At 42.8% G+C, this 26617-nt stretch overlaps 1 protein-coding gene across 1 annotated transcript in view; it reads left to right on the forward strand.

Moving 5' to 3' along the window:
* grm3 (glutamate receptor, metabotropic 3) overlaps window positions 1-26617 on the forward strand; it is a 43028-nt gene that overhangs the window by 2241 nt on the left and 14170 nt on the right. Inside the window, exons 2-5 of the mRNA XM_053886594.1 lie at window positions 13366-13864; window positions 14495-14638; window positions 18127-18396; window positions 18690-19293. Of these exons, the coding sequence (XP_053742569.1) occupies window positions 13553-13864; window positions 14495-14638; window positions 18127-18396; window positions 18690-19293 (1330 nt within the window). The 5' untranslated portion in view covers window positions 13366-13552. The remainder of the gene's footprint in view (window positions 1-13365; window positions 13865-14494; window positions 14639-18126; window positions 18397-18689; window positions 19294-26617) is intronic.

Raw genomic sequence — 26617 nt, forward strand, 5'->3', positions numbered from 1 at the left:
TTGAGAAGAGACTAACTTGACATCATTGTGTTCTGAAATTTCGATTTGTGATACAATTTGGAATCAATTTGCTTCGAACATTCCAGTCACTTTAATGCAATTTTGCTTGAACATTGAAGAGAATGAGAACTAATGCTGAAACTAGAAGGGGAACTCTCTAAATTGGAGCAATATCAAAAACACAAATCTTTACATTCTCTTGCAAACAAGGCAGAAGCCTGGACGAAGGTTCCCGGGACAATCTTCAGCCAGAGTGGAGTCAGGTTCTCATGCTCTTTCAGAACCAAAATAAGATGTTTAAAGAAATGTCCCGACCAAATCGTAGCTCCTGTCGGTCACGGATGGTGTATGGAAACATTACATTCATGATTCAATTGCACGGTATGAATAACGCCCGCTACACAGCGATCAAAAACACTGTCAAATAGAAAACGCTCCATTTGACATTGGGTGCTTCTTAAGGCTTATTTGGGCTGTATTTACTTTACTTAGCGCTCACCTTTATTAAGACTGAGAGAAAGAGTGATGGTTTAACTCCCAATATTCATAATGATTTAAATGAATGCGGGGGGTGTGATTTAAAGCCGTGCGTGTGGGTGGGTGGCCTTGTCAAACATTAAAGACAAGCTCACATGCTTTTCTTTTTTATCTCTTTCTCTCCTTGTTCAAAGAATGTGGATCTATTGTGATAATCAGGAGCAGCATTGTAAGTCAATGAATGGATTTTAGCCTTGAGTTTCAGCATTTTTTTTTTTTATTCCTACCTGAGCATGTGGACACCTTTGTGTGCTGAGATGTGTGTGTAATGGCCTTGTATCTTCCACACAGCTCTCTCTGGGCTGAAGCTCATCATTAAAAATGTGCAAGCGGTGGAGTGCTCTGGTTAACCTGCGCGGATCGAACCAAACAAACCGACACCTTGGTATTACACGCAACTGTTTTTCTGTAGCGTGGACACATCCAGAAATTGAAATTGTGGATTGCTTTTAACAGGCTGTTTAAAGGTGTTATGGTCTGGTTGTAAAGCGTCGATAAAGCAGCCGCCCTCTAACAAGTGCAGGTAAAAAAATAAAAGAGTGTGGAAGACTAGCATTTGGGATAATCTACTAAATTCTGTTTTCGACTGAGACACGGAGTGAATGAACAATAGCCCACTGTGGGGATAGACAAGGCGGCTGATTTCAGCGACTATTCTTAACGGCACAGCGGGACAGCAAATTCTTCTGCTCTATAGCAATGAATGGAAGGAAGAAAGACCGAGCAAATTTACCAGAAACTTCTGACTGGTGTTCATTTAAGTTCAGCCGCAGCAGGAAACGCCTTTTTCTCACACATCTTTCATAGCAGTTACGAAGCCAACAGGTCCTTTTAAACATGGTCTTCACTCAATGCTTCATACACATAAAGGGTCACTCCAATTTCCTCCCCCAAAAAGTGGGCATGCTTATAGATTAGCGCTGAGAACCTCCTCTTTTTGAGTTCAAATTGATGCAAGCTTTAATTTGGGGTGACGCATTGCGATTGGAATTTTTGGTCTTGTGTGGAAAAAGCGTCAAGAACTTGGATCTTAAACTTCTGACGGAGAACTTGCTTCAATGAACTCTCTTTTAATAGGTAATTTTGAAACAAAAATTTCAATGAGGATACAATGGCTGTTTACAGGCGACGCCAAATACAATGTACGTCAAACTTGCGACCACGTGCTTCGGCTGTGTTATTTAATATGGTAAATTTAGAAAGCGTCCAGCAGCGTGGCTATAGGTAACCACTGCCCTCCTACTGGTCATTTTAAATTACAGAATTGACACTGATGACTCAACCACTTGCCCACCGTCTTTAAACACTCCGGTCATGTACTGTATGTTCCTGCAGCTGGCTATTTTTGTATTGGCCAGAGGGAGTTTTGAACTCCAAGTGCATTTGTTGTCTTAATTTGTTTCAGTTTGCATTTGCATACATGAGCAACTGGACTGTAAAGGGTCTCTGACTTATTGTCTATTCACCAGAATGAAGCTGCTGTGTTGGCAAATGTGCCTTTTATAGGTGATCTGACCATTAGAAATGAATGAAAAGGTTTTAAACCTTATAATACGCCATGCTTTGCATGACCGATACAAAGCCTTTGCTTCCTGGTTTTAGTCTGAGGTCCCGTCTTGGACTGCAGGGTCCTTCCCTGAGCAGCATGGGGCCCCTACCCTGGGATTTCTCCCCCTATGCTCAGCTGTTTTGTCAGCGCCTTCTCTCGAGCAGAACTCCACCTAAATGGTCCACCTTTAAGGTGGACCCCAACCCTTACCCCTAGCAAAGAATAAACAAATAACTCACACCCCACAGTTGAGAAAAATCCTGGGGAGAACCATGTCTCCTCTGGGGTGGTGAGGATTCCAGATCCAGCTTGAGTGAGGCACACGTGCTCCTAGTTCTAAGGCCCATTTATGAAATATTACCTGTTCATTTTAAATGTTACCATCACTGATCACATACTTGGTGTTGCGTTGGTGTTGCTATTCACCAATATACCCACCAGGGGGAGCATGCCAGAGTCAAAAGTTTGAAATTTTTTAGAAACTCAAAAAAAAAAAAATGCAGAAAGTGGAAGAAGTATTGATAATGTACCTCTTGCACGAAAGACGAGGTAGAGTTGTAGGAGGCGGCGGTTGGTGAGGCTGTTAACTATAACGTGACTGGAGGACGGAAAATTTCCGCCATTGTTATTTCTTTTAAGTGTCTCATCAGAACTACGTATCGGGTAGTAACAGCAACACTGCCCCCACTGTCTCTGGTGGCACTGCTCCGTTTGGTCTGTATCCGTAAGCTTAGTGGAAACGTGTCGAAATACGAACAGAATGGACACAGAGCACGAACAGAATCTCCGTCCGTATCCGGATCTGTGCAGAACATTGAACATAAATGGTCCTTTGCTAGGCTGGTTGGTCAATCTGTTAGATAGTTGACGCCACAACCACAGTGTATTCAGGATTAGGGTGAGGAAGTGTTTGATCCAGCCGTGGCACGACAAGAGTTACCTTCAACATGATTTTCAGAGTGAAGTTCAACATGATTTTCAGAGTGAAGTTCAACATGATTTTCGGAGTTAAGTTCAACATGATTTTGAGTATTAACTGAAAATCTGTTCGAGGGCAGAGACTATGGCTTGCTGTCAATTTTGTCCAGCCATGACAATACGGTAATGGCATAAACCAAAGAAGGAATTTTGTATTCAACACAGTTTTCCAACTGTTTAGAAAGGCAGTTTTTGATCATGTGTTCCATCTGAAAACATTAGCGGCTATGACATTTGAATGGCATAAAATACAAAGGGTTACATGGCAGCAGAAGATAAAAAAAACTGTGTTGTCCATTATGTTGTTTATACTTCACTCTGTAATAGGTTTATTCATTTTGACATTAAATATATGTGACAGTTTTGGAAAAACGATCATATATATAGTGTCCCTCTGCACCGATGCTAGTCAGGCAATCAAATCAGTGTGAGAAATTATGAAAAATATTTTTACTTCTACAAATCCCTGCCATTGCTCTCTGTCAAGAAAGATGACAGGGTGTTTTATTTTTCCCTCTTTGACTATTCGAAGGTTTACATCCAGTTAAGTGTGATGTAACTCGGTGAAACAGGTCCCAGCTATGACAGTTGTCAGTAGTAGAGAGAAGCGTTGGGCAGTCTACAGGTATAAAGTACTGCTCTCCCAGAAAATTGACAGGCTAATATTATATATATAGAAAGAGATATATAACATTTATTTACATAATTTATATTTCTTTCCATCGAGATGCTTTTTTTTTTTTTGGTTTTATTTCAAGGCTCACACTTCATCTCTCTGAGTACCTCCACAGGTCACTGCTTTGTGTATGGTAATTATACGTGTTTGCGATAACAGCACTGCTCTCGTCCTGAAATTAAAACATCTTTTAATACTTCAGCCGAGACATCGCTTCCCATCATCAGCGAAACACTTACACACAAATAGGACACGGTCTGTTAAAGGGTGACACACGCCCCTCTCTCCATGAACAGACGTTCACACACATCCCAGCACTCAGGGGATGAGACAGGGAAAGGGCAGTGGGATGTACAGCTGTGATGGTGAGAGAGATCAGGCTCTTTAATAAAGGATGAGCTGGAGAAGGGAAGATGAGCGCCAGACACTTAACTAGTCATACAGCGGTCAGGTAAATAACCCAGTTTGCTGCTGCCTTCAAATTCGCTGTTTACAATATTGTCATCTCATCACACGGCTGCATGGAGGAAAAAAAAAAAAGAGAGAAACTGGGTCAGTTTTTTGAGGATGAGCGATCAGTATAACAAAACGAGTAAACACAAGCGCTTGCTGAAATTTCAGATTCCGTTGGATGTTGCTAATATTGGTAATGGATACGTCCTCATTTGCAATGTGTCTGCGGCGGCCCCAAAACAATGTTTCTGGTTTGGTGTTAGAGCCAAGCTTGGATTAATATTGCCGTGGAAATCTTAAATTGATCACTAGCTAGTATCATTTTTGGACGCCGCCACAAGTGACGGACAAATGACTGGAAAAACTATGTTTCAACACCTTATGCTGCAAATAAATAGAAAAATCTGTCGCTTGATATTAGTGCTTGTGTGACTCAAATTTATCTGTCATCAAAATGATGTGCTAAATTGAATATATTTATCAATATTCCAACTAACATTTCACTCCAAAACACAGCCGAACTCATATTGGATTTCTGCTCTGCAGGTTTCAGCTCCACTTCACTGCTGTGGCAACGCAACAGGCACAAGTCTGTTCCTACAAGGAGCCATTACTAAATTACATTTCATTTGTTGAGACACGCAAAATCCCTTCCAGGACCACTTCAGTCGAAGAAGTGGCTTGTCCATTGTAATCCGTTCACCCGCGTCCCTTCCATGTGGATATTTGGCAAGGCGCTACGTGCACCTTCATTTTATACATCAAAACTCTGGATACATTTCAGTCTGGTTTAAGGTCAGCAAACAGGAACAGCTCCATTTTAATTTGTCCAGATCAGTGTTTGGGAAAATGATCCAGTTTCACCACATTTGTCCGGAGATATAGACAGGCGATATGACGGCAATAAAGCATGAACAATAAGAACGTGTTGACATTCAACCAACATGAGGAGATTACGTGGATGCAGTCACATTTTTTCTATACACTATGGATCTATGGCGACCCATCAACTAGTGCATCACTCGCACCTAAACTCCTCTTCTGAGACACTAACAGCGAAGAAGCAGCTCAAATGCGCAACTTTGAGTTGTTTTTGAACCTGATGCCTCTGGCGTGACCACACACCTTCACGACAGAATGACGGAGTGATCCTTGTGGGCCCTGCGACGCCAAACACTGTCTGCACTGCAGAGTTAACAGAGCCAACTGTTAACGTGACGTCTGGCTTCAAACTCCATTCACACTCATAAACCATCATCATTTGCTTCAAAGTTGGCTAGAAAGTAAATGCAGAACCAAATAAATGTGCTCCAAAATGTGAATAGACAAAGAATCACTGTTGTTATGAAGCAAGCTGAGGCAAAGAATGTTCAAGATTTGTCTGATATTTCCGCATACTACAATAAAACCTTGCAAAACACATTGTGACGAAATCAAAAACAGTTATTTAAAATAAATAAATATATAATAGATATTTTTTCGCCATATTGCCAACCCCGTGCTAGACAAAACAAATATATTTTCTACAATTTGTTTCTGCAAATAGCATCCAAAATAGCCAAATTCAAAGGGATTTTCTACTCCCAACTCAACCGAGGTTCCTTCGGTGGTGGGCCTCAGGATTTTTTCCAATGAACAAAGTGCGCTTACAAAAGGTGGGTCTATATCACAGCTATTGATACCGTGTATCACAGCGTTTGACTGGACCACCTCTGTCTGAGAATGGGGATCAAAGACGCTGATATTAGTTAGTTTCTGTCATGTCATAGACTGGGCATCTTCCGTCGCCATCGGGAACTGTTCAGCATCCCCGGGTCAACTGACCCTTCAATGACCTGTCACTTTGAATAATGAAATGTTTAAATAATTCTGTGGCAGACATATATTCACAGTCTCCATTACCTCGCCACCTGTCCCGAGCAACACTTCCACAACCACGTGCGTTGGTTGTGTTGACGACAGACTGCCGGGCTGTGAGCATGAATTAAGTGGATGCAGTAGCAGCAGCGGCAGCAGCAGCGATGCCAAGGAGCAGTTGACTGATGCTCCGTGATGACTCCCAGGGTCATTACATGACAGTTAAGTTGATAGATAGCGTCCACGGAGGGGTAATTCTCCGTCTGACAGGCCCGCTGCCCTGCACGCTGATGAAATACCACGCTGATGAATTGCGTCACATATTTTCAAAACCAGGTCTGTTTTTAGACTCAACCGTCATTTTTAATCGCCCATGTCAGACAAGTCTGGAACAAGTGAAAGTCTTCATCAAGTCCATATATATATATATATATATATATATATATATATATATATATAAGAGAAGCACAACCACTAAAGTTGCAACTTGACTTTGGAGTATTAACCATCTTACTGACAGACTCACTAATGCAATGCTAAAATGAAGATGAAAACATCGCACAGCCCAACTCTCGCTCATGATGAAGACGGCAATTGATATTAAATAGTATGCAATTGGTCACCCAACGCTCTGCTCCATGTTTCAGTGCGTATTTGAATCATCCTATTTTTTCAGGTAGCTAGAAGTGAGTGCTGAGATCATCTACTCCCACTCCAGACTTTGCATAGTGCTTGTAGGCTAAAAGCTCTGTAAGTGGAGGTGACTTTTCAGACTACTCTCCGCAGGAGTGAAGCGCACGGGGTCGTGACCCAGTTGATCTGACTTCCTTTCCAAAATGTTAATTGTTTTTGTCAATATCGAGTAGGATTCCAGCAGCTGCTGCAACTAAAATGTAATGGCGTCGCATTTTTTACTCAATTCCAGTCATTTAAGTGGTCCCCAGAAAAATCCATATGGAAGTTCCTAACATGATCCGGCCTTTAACCTTTGAACCCAACGCAGGTACGAGGGATGAATCAATACAGGAACAGGCTGGAGCAGGCATCAATAGTCATCCGAGATCAGAGGAGCAGCCTAATGATGTCGACTGGTTAATGTTGACAAATGGGGCTTCAACTCAGGCTATCTGTCCTCATCTTAAACGCGATCCATTAATCCAGTGTTTATAAACTGCCAGTAGATGTAAATGAGTTTAAGAGGTGTTGTGCGTGTCTCCTACACCCAGTCCAGTTCTCACTGATTCGATTCATCGCTTGCTCGAGACTAATCAAGGTCAAATAATTCATGCTGTAAAAATACTTCTGAACGCAACAATGGTTTTATTTCGACCCCAAAACATAGTGCTTCTACCTCTAAATAGAGCTTTGACTCATTTGCCAAAACATGTTGCTCTTTGAAGAAGTTTCTTTTCTGGTTGGAATACAAATAGAAATGCAGCTGCAAGTAGTAGGAGGTGGAAGAAGAAGCTCCAACTTCTGCACCTGAAGAAGAGCCATTTGCACTTTCACTTGGAAGGGTGTGCACTCAGAGAGGAAAGGTGTGCCCAGCCTCATGGTTTTGTTAATATAACATTTCCTAAAAGTGTTTAGAACATGTTTGAAAACATGTTCAAATGACGTATTCTCACTCTAATATCCATGTGGAGTTTGCGAGCAATGTTGAAGCAGATGACTGCCACTTTGTTTTTTGTTTTTTTCCGACGCAGCCAACGGAGTCAGGATATATTGCAGCAGGGGAACCATGATTCATTTGAACGCCTAATATGAATATGCAACGCAGACAGCTAACTTCGGTGGGTATTTGACCCCCTATAGGAGTGATACTGTTTGGTTCAAATATTGAAAGAGGTACGACCAACTGTGGGAGTTAAAGGTATATACAATTGGCAACAAGGGATCTAGGAACATTATTTCTAAAATAAGATAATGATCTTTCCCTGAGACTCAAAGTCAGCAGCATAAGCTTTTCTGTCTTTCCATGAAGGTTTCAAGAGGATGGAATCCCAGTATTAAATATTTACAGATGAATGAAGATTTATTACACTCACAAATACCGGACAATGTCCAAGCATTTATTAAAGGAAGGGTTTTCTTGAAGAAAATACAGATGAATGCTTATTTGCAACTGTGATCTTGGCTACAGAGAAAAATATTACTATACACTGGTTGCATCCCGATTCACGTTGGACAATACAAAGGCTAGAAATCATATTTTCAATGGGAAAAAATGCACTTAGTTTACAAACTGTCAAGTTTAATAATGCATGTAACAAATAAATAAAAATAACTAGACAAATGAAGAGATCACTGGTGTTGAACAATAATAATAATAATAATAATAATAATAATAATGAAAACGTTTTGATAGTCTATTTGTTTAGTCATTGGTATTGGTGTGATATAATCGAGAAAATACTGTAATATATTCTCTGAATTTGTAACGCTTAAAATAACTAAATGATAATAAATAAATATTAATAATATAGTCTTTAATAATAAAGACAATAGATATATACCACTAATGAAAACCAATTTCATTTATTTATTTATTATTTCGATTATTTATTTAAAATCTATAATGAGCCAGACTGTTGCAAAAAATAAACACATAAATAAAAAGGGGTTATGTATTTTTCACATTTCCCGGGGACTCTGAGAGGAATTCAGTAACCAGCTCTAACATTCAGAATTGAAGACTCACCAGAAGTGGGACTTATCTCAACTGACGCTGTAACTGGACGAAGAACTGCATTATGAAACCTTGTATCACTGAATTAATGAATTCTTTTCATGGCACTGTCCCATCACTAAGCTGGAAACAGTCAGTCCTGAGGGTTGCATTGCGGACGTAGGAGCAGCCGCACACACAGAAATGTGTGAAGAAGAAAAAAAAACACAAAAGACACACAAACATAGAAGGCTGTTTTAGTGTACGATGGTCCATCGACCCTGCATGGCTGCTCTCAGCAGGATACGTGTCATCCACAGCAGCCCTGCCTGTTAGGGGGAGAATGAGGAGGCTGCGGAGGGTGTAAAGGGATGTGGAAATAAATGGGGAGAGGTGAGAACAAGCGAGAGGAGGACACAGATGGGGAAGAGGAGGAAAATATGCAGTTGAAGGAAACTAGAATGAAACGGAGGATGAAACACGAGCAACAGAAGAGCATGATGGTGTGAACGCCAGCTACTCACTGACTCTAGATTTGAACCAGGTCAGAGGTGAAATGTGCTTGTCTGTCAGATGTTATTCCCTGAGAGAAGGGTCAGTAGTCAGCCATCTCATCTATCTGATCTTCTCCACTATTGACAGGCGAGCTGTTTCTTCTGCTCGCTGAATCATGTCCAGAATCTCTGTTTAATGGCCATGGACGGTGATGTTGCTATATGCCAGCTGCTGGAAACTTTGGTAAAAACGATGAAAAAAACGGCATTCAAAAATATGGAAGTTAAAAGAAACCTAGCACATTGTCCAATATTTAGTGATGTCACATGTGACATCACATCATACAGTATGAGGCCCACAACATGACAGTTCAGATCAGTTGGTCTTTTTCATCTTCCTCAGTCGAACTGCTTTAATTTCTTCATTGGTCCATTCAGCAAAACACAATTGCTCACTGCTCAATGTAAAAGTTGCTATGAGAATATGAAATTATCTAACATCACGATTTCATTGTGGAAAAAAAAACATTGGCTAAAAGAATGAAAAGAATGTAAGAGCAGATGGCAATAAACATGAGAGGCTTGATGAAGAGAAAGGGCAAGAGCTAACTCTATAGTCAAATCAAATACAGTGGTACCTCGCTTTTCGAACGTCCCGGAATTTGAACAAATCGGAGTTCACACAAACATTTTGACCGTGGTCGAGTGTCACAGGGGAGGTGCTCGCTCTCCACACCGCCGAGGCTGGAGCGCACACTCCAGGGTTTGATGTCCTGTTGTGGGCTGGAGCTGGGACAGGGATGAGGTGAGTCTGGGACAGAGCGTGACTTGGTTTATGACTTTGTCACAGCCAAACTGCACAGAAGCGCACATTCAGAGCTGGACACGCACCGGGCACCTCTTCCCTTCTGGAGAGACGTCACTCACTCGGCAACCCCTCCCACATGCAGCGGCCACACACATAGACGAACAGCGCACCTGCAGCAGACACTCTACATTCACTCCTACAAAAGACTATTTTAAGGCTTGGAACGCATTATTTATTTTTCCATTCATTGTAATGGGAAAAATCGGTTCAGATTTCGAACAAAACGCTTCTCGAACGGCCGCCTGGAACGGATTGTGGTCGAGAACCGAGGTACCGAGGTGTATATATATATATATATATATATATATATATATATATATATATATATATATATATATATATATATATATATATGGCACGTCGAAGTAGCTTTAATGGACGTCACAATCTTGAGTTTCAACTTCGATAGCTTGAATGCCATTACCATGTCTGACATAATTCCCAGTTAGGACTTCCCTCTTCCAGGGTAACTAAAACTTAGCATTCGACAAGCGAAAATGTTAATACTGATGGTTCCAATCATTCTATTACTGAACATACATACAAACCTGAGAGAGACTTGAGGAAGAAATTCTGAGGTCAGACCCAGCAAGTAGCTGAGGTGTTGTGTTTGCGTGTGGGCGGTAGTTTGACTGTATGTGTGCGTCATATTACTGAGCTAAAGGTATGGCAGCTGCCTGCAGAAAATCTGAGTTGCTGCATCTAAGAGATACTTTCATCCTCCTACCTGCCCACCAAAGTGGGGAGGCATGCTCTTGCTTTCTCTGTGCGCTCGCCTCCCTCTCTTACACAAACACAAACACAGGGCACTGGCCGGGGATGCCAACGTTCACCACAAATCTCAACCAGGTTTGTCGAAATTGATTTTCACACAGGAGCTGTCAACCTCCATCTTTTGCCAGATCCCTCTTGAGCAATGGGGAGATTGCATGAGAGACACTGGAGACCGCGTTCAAGAAAGGAGCCAGAGTTAATGGCATTGTATAAAACAATATTATGGAACACAGCAAGAGATGAGACTATCAAAAATCAATGACATCCTGCCAGATTCTGAGTCAGATTTGCATATTCTTGTGTTAAAAACGAATCAATGCGGTACGATGTGGGATTTACTTGTGGCTCGTTGACCCAGTGTCAGCATGCAATTTATAGCTTTGAAGAAATACACAAGTTCTTGCAATGTTCCGCTCAGCACACCAGAAATCACATTGATCCACATGATCGATAAAAGCATGTTGGCGCTCTCAGAAATGAAGCATCTCCATCAGGTGTAAAGCCAAAGATAGACGGAGAGACTTTAGGAGTCTTATGTTTATTCGCTGCTGGGACTCATCCATCCATATTTATGACAGCACCGAGAGGTGTGCAGGAAAGCATGTTTAAAGTATGATGCCTCCATGCTAGTTATTTTCAGCCTGCCTCTCTTTGAAATTGATTTTTGTCCCCCATGCATGAGCTAGATCTGTTACAAAGAGCTGAATAGAGTTTATATCGACAGTTGGCTGGTCACTCGCTTGTAGAATCGAGAGTTTTGGGCGGAAGCCACGACCTCTTCACCATGGAACTAACACGAGGTGGAACGCTATGGAGTAGCAAATCGATTTGCATGGCAGATTTAGGTTAGTGGTGTTCTCTAATTCATGTGTTGGCTTATACAAGTAGCATCCGACTTACGACTGGGATTGGTTCCGACCAACCAGTCGTAAGTCAGATTGGACGTAAGTTGAATGCCATTCAAAGTAGCCGACGCGAGGGTTATAGGTACCACTATAGTGGTAGATCACTGTGTGAGAGTGAGATGCTGGGACACTGTGCTGCCGTACGGGTAGCTACGTGCTGCTGTGCCAGACATTAAATTAAAAAAATAAGCATCTGCTGGCCGCGGTCGTAAGTACGGGTGGATGTAAGTCGAGCTGGTCGTAAATTGGATGTTACTTCTACTTGAGAAAATCTTTTGTGCGGCTTTTACTGTTGCTTTGCTTCTTAGGATTTCAAGAATGGTTGGTACGAAATTGTGTTTTGGCAAATGTATTGCAACAGGACATGAGCTTTCATTGAAAGTCATATGTGTCAACATGCAACGCGGAGGGTGTTTCCAAGGGACACTTGAAAATAGCCGTTATTTGACGTCTTGGGAGTGAGAGAATGAAGTGGAGCAAGAGACACATTCTCACTCCCAAGGCGTCAAATAGCAACTCTCTTGAAGTGACTTTGCAACCTTTGTTGACTCAGTAGGGGATGTTGCTCCTTTCATTTGAAACACCTTTGCAACACTGAAGGGTGGAGTCAAAGTCACTTGACAATAGTAGATATTTGACATCTTCAGAATGAGAATGGGTTGGATTGTAATGTCCACACGGAAACAAAACAAAACAAGTTCAACATTGGCCGCTGCTCTGTATAACAAAATATATGTAGCATTAGATTTACACTCTCAGAAACTAGAGATGAAAGCGCAAAATGATGAAACATTCTGAAAAAGTAGAATCAACATACATGTGAGCAACGATCAGTGATGATCTGGCCTGAAGCAGGTCAAGATACAGTAACATGTAAGGAATAAGAAAGCGAAAATGACAAGCTATAGGTCATGGTCTATATACGTGATTTTCCATTAGAATGACTTCAAATGTAAAGCGGAGGTGAAAGTCGATGAGGAAGAGACACACGATGAGTGACAGCTGGGCTCATGTTGTAAGTTAAGATAAGTCAAATGAGCTGATTCGGAGCCCTGTGCTATCAGTCAGTGTCTTTCATGGTAAATTGCACTCTGCGCTCAGGCTGTAATTATGCATTAAAGAGGGCGGGCACTAGATCTGATAGTAAGCACGCACACACAAGTTGTAACTTCTGCGCTGAGGATCGTTGGAACAGGGATCAGATTGGAGGAGCTCTGCTCCTTTGTTGGTATGAGGAGGCTCGTGTATCAAGGAGCCATCTAAACTCTGTCAGTCTGATAGTACAGAGGGCAAACACGCCGACTCACAGGGTCAGGTGAGGAGGAGAGGCTTTAAACACAGCTTGCCAAGGATCTCCAAATAATTTCATTCCAGTATTGGTCATGGCTGATGATGGCTGTGAAGTGGAAACCACTTTAAGGTCCTGTTGAAAGCGCCCCCTTACTCCGCTAAAGGGCCAGTAGGCAGTCTTTATAGTTTAGAGAAGCGCAGTCATTTCTCATCCGCAGCTCCAGCAGCATGGCAATTTCTTTGGCACCTGGATTAAATTGAGTTATGCATCTATCTCTTCTTCTCCCCTCCCCTCTTCTCCTCTCTCTGCATACAGGACTGATGTCCAGATGCTGTGCTCGTCCATGTGTGGTCCAACTCCTCTCTCCCTGACCATTTCATGGGCGTCGAACCGTCCAAAGCACCTGCAGCTTTTGCTTTACTCACAACCATCCCCTGTAACCCCTCACCCCCAACCTTTACCATAACCGTCCTCTGCTGGTCGTCTGCCTCCCTCCCAAAACATGGTGCTCCAAGCTTTAGTCTTGGCTCTGATGTGTCAAGGTGTCCTGCTGTCGGTCGGAGAGCCGCCTCAGTCACGTCGGGAGATACGAATTGAGGGCGATCTGGTGCTGGGTGGCTTGTTCCCGGTCCATGAGAAAGGAGCTGGAATTGAGGAGTGTGGTCGAGTGAATGAGGACCGGGGAATCCAGAGGTTGGAGGCCATGCTCTTTGCCATCGACCGGATCAACATGGACCCCTCTCTACTGCCTGGCATCTCCTTAGGAGTCCACATTCTGGATACCTGCTCTAGAGATACCTATGCGCTGGAGCAGGTTAGTGGTGATATTGTTCATTCAAGTACTTTTTTTTTTCTTTACTGTCATGGCCTCAAAATGTTTTGAGCTCTTTTCAGTCATGATGATTTAACCACTTAAGTAAGTATATTTAGCATTGTTAATTATTCTTTATCCCTGCCCAATAAAATTGTTTATTTTATGGAAATGATTACAGAACATGTCTTGGTTGTGTAATAAAAGGCACCAGATTTTCATCAGACGGTGATTTTCAGGTAAAGTAAATGTACCCCGAAATTGATTTTTCATCCACTGCGGGTGACGGATATTGCCAGCAGTAATATCAGCAAATAGAACTTGATGAGAAATAGAGATCGAAGCTATTTGCGATTTTGGAAATGAACCTGAAACCCCCGAAGGGGCTGTAATCGTCAAAAAGGAATATTACATTGTTCTGCTGAGCTTGTTAAAGGTGATGAGTCTGGTGCAACTGGTGATGCTGGCTTCGTGAATGGGGGTTCGGGTCCGTTACATATTCGGCAACAGACCTGCAATACATTATAATAGTTGGTGGCCCAGGGGGAGCGCGGTATTGAGAAGGTCCCGGCGTGGGAAAGAAAGCTGCGTAACTGATGGTAAGGAGATCTAAATGACCGTCTTGTTTCCTAGGCCTTGGAGTTTGTCCGAGCTTCCCTAACTAAGGTGGACGACACAGAGTTTATCTGCCCGGACGGATCATACGCCATGCAGGACGACAGCCCGCTCGCCATCGCAGGAGTCATCGGAGGGTCCTTCAGCAGCGTCTCAATACAGGTATCACATGTGAACTAGTATTTTGATCGCTTGAACTGATACGGTGATATCACAGATCTGAATAGTAGTGTTGGGTAGATGAGGTGTCATGACACACTATTGAAGGGTTGATGAGGTTTCATGAAACACTGTCCTGATTTTCAGAGGCCACCAGATGGCACTGTTTGCTGTAAAGTGTTGGACTTGAACAAATACCGTAATTTCTGGACTATAAGCCACTGCTTTTCTTTTTTCTTGCGGTCTGAACCCTGTGGCTTATACAGCGATGCAGCTAATATTTGGGTTTTTACAGGCTAAAGACCGTCATGCCGCCAAAATATTGAACCTCGATACAGCAAATTGAAGAACTCGCAGACGTTTTATTGACAGCGCTCAAAATGCACTGTTTTTGTGCGCAGCTCCGCCAACAGAGCCGATCTCCTGGTTCATGAGTTCAAGTTCAGAACATTGCCAAGTTTGCTTCAAAAGTCAGTTTACATGTTGGACCCTGTTTTCAAAACTAGTTTAGAAGTGATCCTCATGCTTTTTCTAAACCAAGAGCGCCATCTAGTTGCTTATGAAAATTAGGTGTTTCATCCACCCTGCAATACTGTTTCATGATGCCTCAGTACGACTGAATAGATATCGGCACACCTCCAAGAGCACCATCTGTAATGTATAAAAATATTGTTACGTTAATATCTTTGTTATTTGTTATAGTTACAAAACCCATCTGGTCATCATTCTTTATTATTATTCAAAAAAGAAGCACGGTGAGAGAGTGTTATCTGACGGTGATGAAGCTGGACACTTCAAGAGGGCTAGATGACGCGCTGGGTTCCGCTACTTGCTTGTAATTCTAAGCGTCTCAGAGGGGTCAACTGTGCACATTCATAGTCTGAAGAATTAGATGTACAATTAAGGTAGACAGACAGTACACTCTGAAGTACAGTAGAGTACATTGTGTTTTCAATTTTACTTTTAACATCAGAGTTGGAGTAAGATAAGTCAATTCCTAAACTTCTCTGGCAGAGGGTTCAAAAGCTGGTGTCCACTCAAGCCCAGCGGTTCTATAATGCAAGTGTGTTTCTGAGGCTTCCACTGATGTATTCTTGTGTTTCCCCAGCTCTTGTAGCTCTTGTCACAGAGCTCGGTCATTTGCATAGTTTAGCATAAAACCTTCTTCTCCTTTACTCCTCTGTGACTGCACAAAAGCCTCCTATCAGTCCTTAAATCCCTAATCTCGGTCTCCCTGTCCTCTCCTTCTCAATCTCTTTCCCTCACTCTCTTATTTTATATTTTTATTTCCCCTTGTCTCCTTAAATCTTAGCTTTGTTCCATGTGTTTCCTAATGTATGCATCTATAGGCATTTCTCTGGGCTATTTGGGGAGTGCTCAATGTATGCTGACCTCAGCTCCCTCTCCTCCTTTACGGAAATCTTCACAGTAGTTCTTCTCTTCTCACGCCTCTTTTGAGCCTCACAATTGTTCCTCAAGAGTCACTTCGCTTCCTTTCTCCGTTGTGTTGCTTTGAAGGAAACTATTTGGTGATATATTTCCAATCGATCAATGACCTTGACGGGATCGACGTTGCCGTCGTCATCCCTCCTGCCTTCAGAACATGTGTACTCTGTGTCTGTGTGTGAAAGTGTGTGTGACTTGCATTTCAAGCAGAAAACACACAGCATCATTCCACTGCACCAGTTTTTTTTTTTTTTTTTCCAAGCATTACATTTTTTTTTCAAGCCATCTCTCATATTCAGCCCTTTCCGACAGCATGTTCCCCGTCCCTCTAACTCGGAGGAGGAGAGCAGCTTTCATGAAAACTCCCTGCAGACACACTTCTTAGCAAGCGTTGGTCATTGGTCAGTGTCAGGTAATAGAGCCGTGCAGTTACATTTCGCAGGGTGACCTTCCCTGACATTTAAGTCAACTGCCATTTCCAAACCATAAAACCCGCCTGGGGTACGCTAAATCGCCGCCTGTGCGTGTAACTTTGTGTCCAGCGCTGCAGGTTTTTGTGTCGACCTGTCCTTGGAAGAAGGAGCGTGCACTCCAATCTTCCGCATTATTTTTTTCTAATGAGATGCCGACAAGTTGTCAAAACAGCTCATCAACTGAAATATAGAAAAGCCGAGAGCGAAGCGCTGGAGCGGGATTAAGGCGAGGCAAGAACACAGCAGAAGTGGCTGTGCAGTTTGTGTTTATTTGCGCCAGTATTTGATGATGTATCTTAGCCAGGCTTTGTGTGTGAGGCAAATACACTTCAGCTGCTTGTGTTGGCGTATGTGACCAAATTTGGAATGAGGGGAACATGAGCAAACCCCGATCAACAGTAAAAGGGAATATTCTATGGACATTGCTCCACCCAGATGATGTCCATCACTAATGCATGAGTCAGTGGTTTATTGAACTGCGTGTGTGTGTCTGCGCTTGTTCCGCATGTTCTCCACACGGCCAAAAACCCTAGACTTGCATGATACCAAACGTAAGCCCAATAATGTGATTTTAAGCTTCTTCGTTTTAGAATCGAATAATCCCATCATGCATGAAGCAATTTCATTCATCGTCGGCTACAAACAACCCGTCGACATATGTTGGCAGTTTCCTTTGATGATAGAAAATGGCACAAATTAAAGCAGGATTTTTTTTTTTTTTTCTTTCGTTGACGTACATTTGAAATTCCGCCAGTCACTTCTCATCAGACTTTAATTACTTTCCTTGGCACTTGTGGCAGAAGGTTCTATAATATCACACAGAAGTTAATAACTGAGCATTTTATTAATATTTCATACAAGCATGATTATTTATCTCCCGGTGGTTGATGTTATGTACGGAGTTTCCCCGAGTCTGCTCTGCGTGTCCCTCGGCTCGGGGAACTATAATAAAGATCTGAGGGTTGTCTTTATTTATCATGTTGTGTATGTTTTTATGATGCGTGATTCCTAAACTCTAAGGAGTTGGGCGTAGATTGCAGCCAAAAATGGCAAAAATCAAAGTGGAAAAGTAGGTCATGTGATTTATGAGGGTTCCTTATCTTGTCGTATATAATCGATTGACTATTGAAAGGCACTAAACAGATGGTTGCAGCAGATGTTAACAAGATTTCTAGTTCACTCTGTTTTCCAAAATTTGGGTTAAAAAACAAGGACTGGCGATACAATATATATATATATATATATTGCCATGTACTGTAAGTTCAGCTATATATTGTAATATGAGCATGATCATTTTCAGGGGGAAAACAGATAATGCAGTGCAATATTATGCGTATGAAAACAAGTTTCTTGTGATGACGTCAGTCCAACTTTCAGTTAAACTTCACACTCCAACACAGAAATCGATCTCTCCCTAACTCTAGTATACAAAAACAAAATGTCAGTATAAAACAAAAGGCAGCAGCATAATCAAAATATCTATGTGTTGAATATTGATATAGCTGAGTAAAAATTCATTGATCACGATATTTGAGCGTCTTTCTTACACCATCACTCTTTGTCTCCCTACAGGTTGCCAACCTTCTCAGGCTCTTTCAGATTCCTCAGATAAGCTACGCGTCAACCAGCGCTAAACTTAGCGACAAGACCCGCTACGACTACTTTGCCCGCACCGTGCCCCCAGACTTCTACCAGGCTAAGGCCATGGCTGAAATCCTTCGTTTCTTTAACTGGACCTACGTGTCCACTGTCGCATCGGAAGGGGATTACGGTGAAACTGGTATCGAGGCTTTTGAGCAGGAAGCCCGCATGAGGAACATCTGCATCGCTACATCGGAAAAAGTAAGTCACGACAATTCTGTACGTGTGAATTTTACCGAAAGTTTAAAAGTGACTCAAGAATTAAAAGAGGCTGGGAACACAAAGACAAAATTCAAGTGTTTCCATGAATCTCTCAACATAGTCAACATAATATTTGCCACCAATATTGACGTTATTTAGAGCTGAATGTCTGTCGCCAAAATTCTATGATGTGTTCATTCTCCCCCGAGTCTCCTGGATCAGTAGCTCACTGCCTTGCTACCTGTGTCAAGGACTGAAGGAGTTCATCAATGACAGATATTTTTTCTTCCCAGGTGGGTCGTTCAAATGCCAAGAAGTCCTACGAGTCAGTGATCCGACAGCTCCTTCAAAAGCCAAACGCTCGTGTGGCCGTCCTTTTCCTGCGTAGCGATGATGCCAGGGAGCTGCTGGCAGCTGCTGCCCGGCTTAACGCCTCCTTCATCTGGGTTGCCAGTGACGGCTGGGGCGCCCAGGAAAGCATAGTCAAGGGAAATGAGGTCACAGCTGAAGGAGCAATCACACTGGAGCTGGCAGCCAATCACGTGCCAGAGTTCAATCACTACTTTCTCAGTCTAAACCCAGTCAAAAACCTCCGAAATCCGTGGTTCAGGGAATTCTGGGAGCAGCGCTTTCAGTGCTCCTTAGAAGGAGGAGCAGCGGCGGGAGTTGGGGAAACACTTCTCCCTCAATGTGACAAGGACCTTATCATGAACAAAAGCACCTTTGAACCAGAGTCTAAGATCATGTTTGTGGTGAACGCGGTGTACGCCATGGCCTACGCTCTTCATCATATGCAACAGACTCTGTGTGTCAACACCACCAAGCTGTGCGACAGCATGAAGGCCCTGGATGGACGCAGACTCTACCGAGACTTCATCCTCAACGTCAGCTTCACAGGTAACAGTGCCACCGCATGAGAGAGATGTTGCCAGTGGGTTACATGAGACGTCGGCCTAGTTAACAGTCCGCTCATGAACACGACGGGAAGCTGAAACAAATCCTCTTAATTTCAGCGCATTGTTGGAGCAGCCTGCTATTGACAACTTGTACCCTCGCGTGAAACGATAGGACACTACAAAGTTGCTTAGAGCAATAAATTCTCAAGTTAATCCGGCGAACATATTCTTCTCTCCCGCACTAATGAGATTGTGTCTGTTTTATAATAGCTCCTATAGCCAGGCTGCTTGTTTCTCCGTCTCTGTAGAGTTTTTTAAATAAGAGAGCGGGGATTGGCATGACTGACAGATGGCGCACAAAGGAAGCGTTATAAATAAACTCCTGTGCTCAGGGACTGACACAGGTTTAGAGGTGCTTATTTCTCCACCAACCGTGACCAGAAGCAGACATCAAAACAGGCCGACAAACAGCACTAACAGGACAGATTTTCCACAGACGCTGGGGAGAGTGAACAGCAGGGAGGAAAAAACATTGTCACATATGGAGGGGAGATCGAAAGAGACGTGCAGATTATGCGTAAAAACGAAAGTGAGGGAACAGATTTCGGGCTGAAGCTATACGTTCTTGCAGATCTTGAGTTGTGTTCGAAGCTGAGGTTTCTAGTGATGCGGACACAGGTTGGATCTCCAGTTTTGACTATGGAAATATATTCAGTCGATGCTCCAGTGTGGTATAGCAAGTCAAACTCTTTCACAGGTTTCACTGAAGGCGTATGTGATGCGTTACGGAAGTGTTGCGACTGTTCCCAGGCTGGCGAATGACTTTGACAGTTAAATGATATTAGTTCCAGCAGACCCTCTTAAAATATGTTGCAATAAGACTGTGATGAAGGATGAAGACAAAGCACCAGACATGGGTTGCACTGTCCCAACCACCTTTGGCTGGTTTGTTGTTCCCTTTAAAAACCCCAAGTGCACCAAGTATGTTGGGTGACAGGGTGTGACAGGGTCATTTCCAGTCTTGTAATGAATGAAAAGAAGTTTTTTTCTTTGGCCTGAGGCATTATTTCATGCTTCCACTTGAAAAAGAAGTTTCATAAGTGAATTGTTGTTGGGCACGATGATTAGAACACATTTGACTTTCAACATCTGTCTTTTTTTTCTTTCCAATTCATGCACTATCTGTGATAAGATTCTTGTACTTCCAATGAGCGAAAGAAGGAGAAGAACATTGAGTTGTTATAAACGTAATCTGCAAGATATTAAAGGGAAATTTGCTCAAAAACAGGTTGAGTTTCAAGACTAGACACGGGCACTGAAAATGGCCTGGAATTATTGGACCTGGTCTACAATCTAGTAGCAGCTTGGTTCTATGGGTTGAAAAAATATCCTCTTGAAATCCTGCCATTACATTTCACTGATGACAATCTGAACAATGACCACGGTCACATGCAGAGAGTAGCCCAACTAAGGCAATAGCTCGATTAAGCAACCGAGTTCAGTTGCAGCTTGTTGTCCGAGTTTACATGCAGAGGAGAGATAACAGAATTATTGAGTGATGTCACCTCCAAGATGAGGGGTGGCGCCGACATTAGACCTTCCAGTTCTACTGTCAATAGAGTCAGAAAATGGTGCTTGGCACACAGCGATTGTACTGAATGACCAACTAGTTCAACTAATAAGGTCCAGGATCAGCTCATCGGAGTGATGGTTCAACATGGAGGAGCGCATCCTCTGCTTCCCCTTCTCTCTCAAGTCCATAAGACAGGTGCTCGTATTCCACTTCAGGACTAGCAGGGATCTTCAACTCTTTATTGCTCAAATCTGTGACAGCTTGCTGAACCACAGCAGAGTTGGTCTGTGGATAAGGATGCTGCTGGTTGCAGTGTGGTTTTCCTGGATGTCTGTTGTCAAATATAACTGTCAGACTGCTATTCATGAACATGATTCCATCTCCAGTGAGAAAGAAAGGATGTGAGGTGAGATGAGGTTGAATTTGGGGTGTACATACTGCAGCGTCACCATCCGCAGTGCTCTCTGTCTGAACTGTAGCAACATGCGTGAAGCTCCCCAGCGACGTCCACATCCCCCGTCTCCAGGTCGACAGCTGAAGTTAGACTACACTCGCCGTCAGACACGGTCACCTCCGTGCTCGATGGATGAAAGCTTGGCTTTATTTTGTGTCGCTGACACTGGTGAACTGAGGCTGCATTTCATGTTCGGAGTGTTTCTACATGCTGCTCCCTTCATCCAGTCTCATCTCGCTAGTTGCTATGGTAATGAAGTCGACACTATTGCCAATTGTTGAACTGATCTGGTAGATCATGGAGACCGGTCCCTTCCAACCAGACACCGTGGCGCATTTGTGCATTTTAATGAGATACTTCTAACAAAAATCACACTCATCCTTCGCACACTGTAGACTTTTTTTTTTTTCAGAGCGGCAGCTTGAAAAGCCTGTTTTTTTTACCAGTATGAAATCGCAGACACCCACAACCCACACACTTCTCCTAGCCATCATTCAACTCTCACCCACCCACCTCCCCGATCTGCAGCAAGCGGATCAGTATATACACACATGCACAGCCTTTGTTCAAATACAAGCGATAGATGTGATACACCCTTTCTCCTCTGTTTACATGTGTGGTAATGTTGTCTGTGTGTTTGGTCTATTCCTCCAAGTATTGATCTGAAGGCTGGCGTTGTTGGAAGGGGTTAGGTGGCGCTGCTTTCACTGAAGGATGACCACTTTGGAGTGAAGGATGGGGAGGGGGCTGGCGACACATCAGTGAGTGTCCTCACAAATATAGAAGTGTGTGTGTGTGTGTGTGTGTGATATTTCTGTGTTAGCAGAGGCGGTGTGCCTTCAGGGCCATATTGAGCAGAGAGCTTACTGCAACGTTTAGATTCAAGAGAACGACCGTCACTACTTTTTCGCAGTCTCTTCTGTCACTCTCTTGTCTCCCAGTCTCTTCCACCTGCTACTCGTCAGCTCTTCACGTCTCACCGTCTCCTTTTCGCACCCCAAAAAGAGTTTCTATTCTCTCCTCATTCAAAAACAGCACATACCACTCAGACTTCACAAGGTTGCTCTCCTGCCTCCACCCCCTCTCTGCACCAGGCGACTCATCCCTCTATCCATACTTCACATTTTCGCTTTTGTCCAACTGCCGAGACATAAATCTTTATGAAGATAAGCATTAATAAACAGTCCATGTGTGATCATCAGTCACTCCAATGCTAACTTGAGAATAAAGCTACTTGTTCCTGTCAAATTACGTAACATATCCTCCTTTAGCACCACACAAACATACTTTAAGTCACTTTAAGCCAGGAAGTCAACAGTATCAGCAGCATTAAAGGTTTGTCATTTTTGGTGTGAAAGAAGAATAAGTTATAATATATTATTATAAATATAATAATTCGTTTATTTTATGGCCACATCCAACATAGAACTCACACTTTTTGACAATGTCTGAGGGATCGAGATGGACTTTTTCTTCATGATCTTTTCTTTTCTCAGACAAACCATGAGCTCCAGGGTTTTGATTTCTAGAGTCCCATAAGCAAACTGAAGTGACGATTCTTAGATTAAATAAGCACGCAAATGCTGAAAATATGAGTGAATGATCAGTGCTTTTGACCGTTCCAGTACACTTGTTCATTTGTTATTGAATGACATCACACGGTTTCTGAACTCTCAATCACTTGGTAATGCACCTGTGGGAGGAATTAACCGGCCAGATTTGGCCCCGTGGCCTTGAGTTTGACACATGTAGATCAAGTCATTCGGTATATTTTCCAGAATGCAGTTTAGAACTGATGAAAACAGGTGATTTGGTCAGTACTGACCAGACCTCAGTTCAGAAAAGTACAGATCTGCTGCCGTTGACACAGGTGTTATTTTTACCTTTTCATCTGGATTATGCTCTTTTAAGGAGTTCATTCGAAGTCTACACCGTTGAAAGACAAATGTTTATTTCACTTTGAACCCTTGAGAGTTGAATAAGCTCTGGTAAAACGCGCGCTCTGGGAGTTGAACCGGCACTGATCTTATTAACGAAATCAAGTAGCAGGAGAGTTCATTTTTCAGTTGAAAGTGATGAAATGTATTGTCTTCTTAAAGGTACTTCAATCCAAGTCCTGCACAGGCATTAACAATTTTACTTTTAAAGAAGTCCGCCTCTCTCTCTCTCTGCACTGTCGTCCGACCGCTCCTCTGCTACCCCTCTTATCTGCCGTCTCTTTCACACACATTTTCCCCCATCGCCTCTCCTTGTCACTTCCCTCCTTTCTTTGCTCTTATCTTGTCTCTCAGCTCATCCTCCCTCTCAGCACCTTCAGCTTTCCGTGTCTTTATCTTGTCTATCTCACTACCTCCCTCTCAGTCAAGCTTCAGCTCTTTGCTGCATCACCTCTCAACTTAAATATGTGACCCGTGTTTCCCCCGTCCGCTATTCCTGCTGCTCCGTGCTGCGTCTCCTGAGGACTGAATCCGCAGGGAGACCGATAAAACCAATGTCGTCTATTTGTGTGTTCATTTGTGACACATGATCGCAGCCCCGTGTCTATATTTGTAAATGCTCAGGTGCGGGTTTATGTCCCTTTACACACTTGCTGTGAGACACAGATGTTGCACCAACAAACTGCAGCAGGGGAAGAACTTTAAGAGGTTTTAACAAATGTGTCACTATATAGAACATAGATGGATGTAAACCATTCTCCCCCCCTGCACCCCATCGTAGCCCACCACAAGCCGCCAACCCCGGGCTTCACTATGGCCTGGAACTTCATTAATTCCGCTGGTTTTGAATGAAGACCTTGTTTTGGCTGTGCTTCTAATTGATGTGGAATAATAAAGGGTCCTATTATATAAGCTTTTCCTCGCACTCTCTTACCTTGATCCCATTTGGTCGACATTGATCCAGTAAGTGTTTTACCGCACTTCTATTACATTCTTAAGCGACCACATTTTTTTGTTCAGTAGTTTCTCTCAGCTGAAGTTAAAAAAAAAAAAAACTGTCAGTCTCACATTCTGCGATAAAAAAGTCACAGGTTTCAGTTCTGAGCTATATCGCAAAAGTGGAGTGAAAACACTTTTTTGCAATTATACATCGACTCCCGAGGGCAGGACAGAGAGATACTGCGCAGAGACCAGTGGTGTAACTGAGAGCTCTTGATGTGGAGTAGAACTGAAGATAAGCAGTCAAAATATCCAGCTGTAGACGCCTTCGTCCTTGTTTATTAAGAGAGCCAACTCGCTGCACCTGAACACTCCAACGCACCGTCACATTTTACCCCCCTTAGTAATACTGTCAGAACACGATGCAGACTATGTCTGTTGCAATGGAGTAACCCTTTTCACTATCGTGAGTCAGTTGGGAATCAGGGTGGGGCTGAGTAGGGCAGGACTATTCCAACAAGTGCAAACAGCAAGCTGCTGTTGGAAACCCTCACCTCGTTCAAAAATAACTTCATATAATATAATAATAATAAAATAGAATAATATAATAATATTCTGATGCAACAATGATCCAAAAACAGACTTGCAAAAACTCACATGCATGTAACCAATCCTAACATCATTGAAGCTACAAAAATATTTTGGGTTTTAAAAAAAGGCTGAGTTGAGGATGGTGTATGAGCTCAGGTGGATCAAGCCATGTGTTGCTCAGAAGATTTAGGATTGTAATAAATATAATTTCCCACACCTCCCTATTGCTTTGTTATAATGAGTAGATACAGGTATGGAATTTTGTCAGCATTAAATAAGGTTTGATCAGATATTTTTAGAGCTGTAAATGTAGGTGTAGTGTTGATGATCACTTCATACGCAATATATAGTTAAAATGAATTTGCAAAGAGAAAAATAGAGCGATAAAGCAGGGTAAATTGTTGAGTGTGGCTGTGACTAGATGTTCTACAGGGAACATGCCATCCTGGCTTTGATTTCTAATATCTCTCCTGTATAGTATGTTTATTCAAAACTACACTATAACAAGAAGCAGAATACCATATACAACGTCTGGCTTTAATGACACGTGGCTGATTTTATTGTCTAATGTTGGTAGTCCCCCGGTCAAAGCTGCTGCCACCACTCAAATGTACACCAACTGTTGAAACTCCTACAGCAACTGTGAGAATCAAAGCTTTAGATCAAATTAAACTACCTTATTTATACTTTTTTTCTTGAAATATAGACTCGATATATAGACTAAAACTGACATCTGCAGTATTCTGTCACATACAGACAACAAGGTATGAGGCATGTCTTGCAGGTGCAGCTCTTGTTGGGGTTCCTGGTTTGACATGGTCAGCTGACATTGCTGCAGCGAAGATGACATTTTTTTGTCTTGTGTTTCTACATATGTGCAAGGTCTGAATTGGTCTTGTTGAGCTCCAAATGTTCAGAGATTTTAAAGAATCAGGTTAGTGACTCTGGGTTTAGTGTTTGGCATTCGTTCTTCCCCATTTAGTAGGAGGGTCTATCTGGTGAGTGGGTTCACTCCTGCTCTGTTGCCAGTGGAGCCATCTCAAATACTGTGCCTGGTTGTGTCTCGGTGGTAAATAAAGTGCAATCTGTGGAGTGTAGTTTCATGGAACTCTATTGGACGATTCATCCACTCATTATTGTGCCCAATATGCATTCAGTGAAAGACAATAGTGCCATAAGTTAAACCTGATCCAGGACCAGTCAGTCAAGACGCTGCGATCTCAGCCCATGCAAGCGCAGCCCTGGTGGCCTTGCTGGTCTAACTTGCACCCTCATACGCTTTCTTAAGAAGACCGACGTCAGCAAGGTCGCTGCTGGTTATTGGGAGGAACCACACCTCCCATGGGCCACGAGCAGCATGTGCTCTGCTAAAGGGAAGTCAAGGACGACCCGGCCCCTTTAAATAGGTCTGTTATCTCCTTAGTCTACATTACACACAGTTAGCACGTTCAGCTAATTAGCCTTCTGCACACAGCGAAGCATCTAATAAGGTGCAGTTATGATAATCAGCCGGTGGCAAAGTGTTTCTGTGTTGGAGGGGGGGGAGCCGCGGAGTTTATTATCCGCCAACTTTGCAATATAATGGATTCATATCTAATCTTTGTCTGAAGATGTTATCGGCACATTTTTTATTGGAATCATATTCATTTAGCTGTCACCAAAACATTTAGCCCCCGAATTCAATGCAGACTTGACACATAAAATTTCCTGTGACAGAGAGAGACGGTGGAGATAAAGCGCTTCGCTGTCGTGGTGATTTATGGATTTCATAAAGCTCACCCCTCCCGCTCTTACCTGCCACACCATTATTTTCTGGACGCGCAGAGCTTTC

This window comes from Synchiropus splendidus, chromosome 14 (assembly GCF_027744825.2).
Source record: "Synchiropus splendidus isolate RoL2022-P1 chromosome 14, RoL_Sspl_1.0, whole genome shotgun sequence".
In the NCBI taxonomy this organism is placed as follows: domain Eukaryota; kingdom Metazoa; phylum Chordata; class Actinopteri; order Syngnathiformes; family Callionymidae; genus Synchiropus; species Synchiropus splendidus.